General features: G+C 39.5%; 1 protein-coding gene across 1 annotated transcript in view; it reads right to left on the reverse strand.

The window, feature by feature from the left end:
* mrps9 (mitochondrial ribosomal protein S9) overlaps positions 1-6,644 on the reverse strand; it is a gene marked incomplete in the record, with an annotated part of 14,623 nt that extends 7,979 nt beyond the window's left edge. Inside the window, 3 exon segments of the mRNA XM_048234851.1 lie at positions 48-110; positions 4,941-5,123; positions 6,502-6,644. Of these exon segments, the coding sequence (XP_048090808.1) occupies positions 48-110; positions 4,941-5,123; positions 6,502-6,600 (345 nt within the window).
* Between the last annotated feature and the right edge of the window lie 416 nt (positions 6,645-7,060).

Genomic DNA, 7,060 nt, shown 5'->3' on the forward strand with positions numbered 1-7,060 from the left:
AACTGGCAAACACATCAAACGAGAGTGGAGAAAGGGTGAAACGTTACCTTCATAATCGGCCTCGCTTTTTTCTCAAACAAGCCAGATGGAAACAGATACCTGATGCATCTCTGTGGACAAGACAGAGAGAAATGTATTGTACTAAACAATGATCTGCATTACGTAAAAAGACACAGAACAATATGTACCATACATTAGAGAGGGGTTGACAGTGATCAGTGACAAAGCAAAGCAAAAGGCAGGCATGAATCATAAAGGAACACAGGCCATGGCTCTGGGCACAACGCGTGTTGGTCTCTCTTCTGTTATCCTGGGCTGTTGGTCATCTTAACAAGGCGGCCAGACTGTTTATGATTCAATGGATGATGTGGTACACTGCTACCTTATTTAAAATATCTCAGCTTCAGCAGTAATGTTTTAGAACCGAGTGACATTTCAAGGCTATACAATCATACAATTGTGAACTCATGACTACAGGCAAATGAAGGCAGACCTTCATTTGAAAAAAAAAGTTAAAACAAACAAAACCAACAAAATCTCTGATAGTGCTGTCAAAGGCTGAAACAGAGAAGGGTAGAGAGTACAGCGGTGGCTAGAGTGCACGCCGACAGAGTCAACACCTGTTCCCACCTGGAGAGGCAATATGGTGGAACTCCCTCAGGGAGGGTAAACCTCACACGCTGTCCAAAAAGCTTTGCTTAGTCTAAACTTCAGAAAAAAAACCATGAAGTCACAAGCAGGCAAGTCCTCAAGGACTGAACTGACCAGCATACATTACATATACACAACACGACACGACAACGCAACGCAACACAAAACACCACCATTATCAGTATCATGAGTGATTAGGGTATTGTGATATTTTACCCACCACTACACACGCACGCACCCACGCACTGTGAAATGAAACTGACAACTGAAATGAAAATTCCTGCCTTTACTATTGTCATTTGCTCTTGGGATAAGCATTCAGACTGTCACAGACTCCATACCCCAAAACTATTAACTATATATAAAAACATTAACTACTTGTAATGAATTAACTTAAACCTCATGTTCAAACCAGAGAACAAAGAATCAGTCCGATTTGTTAGTGGGTCATGTGAAAACATCAACCTCCTTTAGAAACCTATTCACACACGTTCCTACGAATATGTTTGGATGGAGGTCATATTGTTGCCAGATCCATACATATGGGTAAAAAAACTGGGATTCAGATGATAGCTTATTTGTTCCAAGCCTTGGCTATAAGAGACAAACAGCATAAGCAGACTGCAACTTCACATAAAATAGCAATATAATGCTTATTAAGCTTAGTCAAGTATTCAAATGGTGATCTAATGCCACAGTATTTTTATCCTTAGAGTAACAGCCCACTTGAAAGACCAAAGCCAGTTTGGCCAGATCAGATATGCTAAATATTCTGTAGAGAATGTATTATGGTTTTCTCCAGGGCACTAGCAATAGCTCATCTTTTAACACATTCATCTAAGGAGACAACCTGGATGAAGCCAAGCAGTAACCTCCAATCCCTGACCTGTTGTCAGAGCCCATTTTCTGCTAGCCATGATGCACCCAGCAGCTGGAGTTTGAACACCGTACGTCTAAATAGCTTGGACACGCCCCCACTAATGGCTCTATTCATTAAACCGGAGAGAGATCTGGGAATTCAGTGATGAAGGCTGGGAAATTTAACCATCAGCGAGGAGAATCAATTAGCGTATACAGTGGAGTGTGCCAGGCCGAAGGGATAAGCAAAGTCGACATACAGTGCCACTGTCAGACAACAAACACACACACACACACACCCAATCACACAAACTGAGCAACACACACACACCATACACATACACACATACACCATACACATGTACATTCAATTATAAAACTAGATGTACCACAGAGCAGTACAAAATATGACCGCCGCCCAGTCCAGCACATTTTTCCCACACAAAAAAATCACGCTGAAAGGCATATATGATTCTAACTGTCTCACTAAATTGCATTATCCACACTCAATTCTCACTGGTATCTGCTAGACAACAAGTACCAAAACATGATTAGTTCATAGATTTCACATGTAAAATTCATTTTATACAATGACACCCCCATCTTGCCTGTTCATAATTCTGAGAAATTCTTGAATTGTGTGCATGTGTGCGTGTACATGTTTATGTTTATGTGTGTGTGTGTGTGTGTGTGTGTGTGTGTGTGTGTGTGTGTGCCTGCGTATGTGCCTGTGTTTGTGCATGTGCATGCATGCGTACATATGTCTACTGTGTGAGTATGTGTCATACGTATGATTACTGTGAATGTGTGTGTGTGCGTGTGTATCTGTTTATGCACATGTGTGCATATGGAATGGCTTAACATGACCCCTGCAGGCAAACGTACGGAAAAAAATTGGTCATCCTAGGCCCTACGGTTCACAAGATATTCACAGAAAACTCTGTTGGTGTACGGTCACTAAATGTACACATAAAATATTTTATTGTAAGGCCCCCCATGAACGAAAGTTCACGAAACGTGGCATGCATTCAGAGGGTGTCATAATGATCCTACACTTTCAATTTCGTGCAGTTTTGACCATGTCAGCCAGAGATATTGTGATGAAAACACCTACTTTTTTGCTTTTTAATTTTTAACTGGTGGCGCTATACATGAAATAAGTGGTAATGGGATGGGTTGACATGGCCCCTTAAGACCAACATACAATCTTGATACATACACAAAAAATACATACAATCTTGATACATACACAAAAAAATACATCTTGAATTTCCCCTGGGGATCAATAAAGTATCTATCTATCTATCTATCTATCTACAAAAAAAAGGTGGTCCTCCTAGGCCCTACGGTTCTCGAGATATTCACAGAAAACTATCTCCGGCCACCTACAGGCCAGTTGGTGTATAGTAACATAAATTAATTTATTGTGTGGCCCCCCATCAACGGATTTCCACTAAATTTGGCGTGCATTCAGAGGATGTCATAATGATCCTACACTTCCAATTTCGTGCAGTTTTGACTATGTTAGGTCACAGATACCTGCGATTACAACACCTCATTTTAACTTTTTTGTGTTTAACTAGGTGGCGCTATACATGAAATGAGTGGTTATGGAATGGGTCGACATGGCCCCTTGAGATCAACATACAAAAAAAATGGTCCTCTTAAACCCTAAGGTTCTCGAGATATTCACAGAAAACTGTGTCTGCCCTACCCTCCTTTCGGGGGGTCCAGTCCAGCAGGGGGGCTACAGATCAAAACGAAAAACGATAGTTCCATGCTATCCATGTGGGGTTACATGCCCACCAAGTTTCGTGTACCCCGATCTTTCGCTGCGCGGCGGTCATAATAACATTGTGACTCTTGTGTTGTGATAGCACAATATGCTATATTATCTGAAGGTACCGTACATTAGTGTGCAAATTGATGGTTCAAAAATCCTTTTGCAGTTATGAGTGATATAAAGGAAGGTCATATTAATAGCTGACCTACAAAAAAAACATATTATGGCAGTGATCCTGTTTCACATAGCATAGGTAACAGTTAAAATAAATAACAGTTATTTACCCCTTAGAACTCCAGCCATTTTTTGCAGGGTTTTGCATTACTATGTTTTAAAGACTTTATAGAGGTCTTAGTGTAAGAGAGGTCGTAATTCGTCCGCCGCTCACGACCCTCAAACCCGCCACCTCAACACACACCGGCATGGGAGCCGAAGGCTCTAACCACTGAGCTAAAAGCCCAGGCTTCCAACTCAAAGGTCAGAAGCGTTCTTAAGGTTAGGGGTGTGAGGATTTACACGGGCTACTAGCACGTTACATTAGGAAAGTGTAGTAATGACTCTTATATCCTGAATCTTATATCCTTTTTCAGCACAACTTAGGCATGACTAAAGTATTGTCATTTTATTTTGATCAACTATATACACAAACATGTGCAAAAAAATCAAAATATGTATTTATTTATTTTTAAAGAAAAGATTGGTAAGGAACACAAATAGATTAAACTTTTTTACTAATTGAAATCATACACACACTTATTCTGAAATAAATACCATTAAAATGTTTACTACAACTATCATAGTGAGAGAGATATCCCTCTAGCCTAGAAATCTAAGGCACCCAAGCGGCAGCTAATGTAAATTGCAGCCAGGGTAGTCTAGCAACTCTCCGTTCTTGGAAAATATTGATTTTATTTGAAATATTGATATTGATATTTTCTGGACAGAAAATGACTTCCATACAAATGCCCCATGGTCCTTTCAGTTTACTTCCTGGTTGGTTTTATGGTCAAATATGGACCCTTTCAAGAGAGTTCCATTATCAGCATCATAGTTGGCCCCACAAGACTTCCGTTTTAACATTCCATATGTTATCTTAATGCAGAGGAAGTAGATTGGGGCCCAAATAGAACGTTCAAGCATTGTTTTTGTTGTTATTGTTGAAAGGGTCTATAATGATGTTTTGAGTCTTTCCCTCGCTATTATATTTTCGCAGCGTCTTTTGACTCATTCCAGTCGTGGTAAAACGATAACGTTGATTCTACTAAAAAAAAAAATGTAAATCCAATTAGTTTAGCGTAATCCCTGAACCCTCCCCTTTTGATAGACACCAGCGGCACCTCTGGAAAATGAGGGTAGTAAGTCTGTTAAAGTTAGTCATTTGTCAAAGGTGCGTCAGTGGCACGGATCCGTGCTGCTAAAGTTCTGAGGGTTAATGACCAAATTAACCGTCTAAATGTAAAAGACAAGCTATAAATATATGGTATATATATTTTTCAAATAATTTCTATTCTCCTGACTGAATATCACATCACAGATCTTTAAAACTTGAAAAGTGAAACAATGTGAAACATGAAATGCATCCCTTAATTGTCTCAAGTAGCTGACAGAAGAAAAACAACTCCTGAACAACCCCTTCCCCAACGCTTACATCAATATCTTCTTGTGTAAAATTCTCTGGGTCCTCTCCCATCATATTGGCTAGATGTCGTTTGCCAATGTTGAACTCCTCCACCTGTTTCTTGATAAACTCCTCTGTGAACTTCTCTGGGCCAGCAGCAGCCAGGTTTTTCCGCAGAAGACAACAGCTTGTACAGATCTGTCTTCTGACAGGCTGAGTGAGAAAGAAAAACAGGCAATAGTTCTAAAATCAACCCTAATTTACATCAAAATTAATATTGTTGAAATGCATGTCATGATTTTAATAGAAATATCTTTCACAGTATGAACAGGGATTAAGCCAGAAGCTAGCATATGGGAAATGATTTTGATAGCACATTCTGTAACGGTTAGAGATGGATTAGGATGCTTGATATGTGTCCTCCTTTGGAAGCCTCTTTGTTATTACAGTCTCATTTTTTTTAAATACTGGCTCTAAACAAAGGTACACAGTACAATGTACACGGTATGATAACCATGGACATTCATACCACAGTATACCACAACAACAGTGTACTGCTGGAACCCTTCACTAGGCTATATCAGAGAAATCAATTCAAAGCACTACCACAACATTTTGTTACAGCTATGAGTATGCTGCCTATGTTTTATCCCCTCAACAACCTACATGATGAACCCAATATCAAAGACACAACAAATATATATTTTCATTTTGTTTTGTGCTATACTGTACTGGATTAAGTCAAATGAATGTTACTGAAATTCAGTGAAAAACTACTACAATAAATGTACTATGTATTTAAATGTAGGCAACTCATACGTAAAGAATGTGAAAAACAGAACATGCAGGCAGTGATATATCAAGAGGTTTGTGTTTAGTTTCGCTCTAAGAGTTTATCAAATCTGAATCTCTGTAGAAACAGGAGAATAGTGCATAGCGTTTGGGAAAATGTGTCTGTCTGTTCATAGATACCGTTACGGTTTTGAATGTTTAGCCTGGTAGTTAGTTGTAAGCAATCAGGAAAAACGGTGACAACTGTAGAAGAGCAACACATACACACAAACACACCACTGCAGAATGGATAACTCGTTAGCATCTTGCGCCAAAAAGCTCCCCCACAATGATTCAAGACAGTAAGGTACGTTTTAGTTGACTACGTTGGGTCATGACTCACGCATGATCTATTCACTATACACAGTACAATTTAAATATAATTGCAATAGGTGAAAACCAATGTGTTGCAGTATTTGGGATATCGAAAACATGCAGAACGTCGAGTGACATGTCTGCAAAGCAACTGTCATCACAGAACACATACTAGCTATCCTAACTATCTATCTATCTATCCTAACATGTCGCAAAACTTCGTAATGTCAGCTTCGCAATGCCATCGAGTTGGTCTGCAATAAGTGACAGACGTAACGTTTCACAAAAGGGCAAATGTCAGTTTAATCTGACAAGCAGAGCTTTTTCACAAGTTAGCTAACCAAGGGCATTCTGAGTGATTACACTATGTAGGTAAACGCAGCTCAAACAGTAACTGCACACGTCGTGTGAAACTATGAATACAGTCTAATCACTACGGTTTTACCTGTCGGCCAACTGTTGTGGCGACGATGTGCGATCCTGCAAATTTATTTCCATATCTTAACAGCAGAGACCCCACCACGGTACCTCTGGAGGCGGCCATGATGCCTCGAATGAAAATCCGGAAACTGCGTGACGTAATTTCCCGTTCCAATTTCACTTCAGGCTTCATGTGAAGACTAGAGTCAGTGGTGGTGAGTAGACTGTTGATGTTAGTGTTTGTTTTTATTCTTAAATAGAAATATACAGTTCCTTTGAGCCCAATACTTTCACCAATGCTGTTCGCATATTGCCACATTCTGTTGCCATTTCTAATAAAAAAAAAAAGTCCACGTCAAAAACTTTCAAAGCTGCGCGTGCCATATCAAAGGTACCATGAATGTTGGCATTTGGACAAACTGGCTTGTTTGTCAAAATGCTTAAAATGACTGAAAACCTCAAAGAGCTTTAGTTTTAAAACACTGTTAATGATACAGACATGCTATTTCAGATTTCTCCAAAGGGTTGCCATAGAGGCATCTGTGGGGGCTTTTGCCTTTATATCAATAGATCGATCGATAGAT

The sequence above is a fragment of the Alosa alosa genome, chromosome 23, assembly GCF_017589495.1.
Source record: "Alosa alosa isolate M-15738 ecotype Scorff River chromosome 23, AALO_Geno_1.1, whole genome shotgun sequence".
In the NCBI taxonomy this organism is placed as follows: Eukaryota; Metazoa; Chordata; class Actinopteri; order Clupeiformes; family Clupeidae; genus Alosa; species Alosa alosa.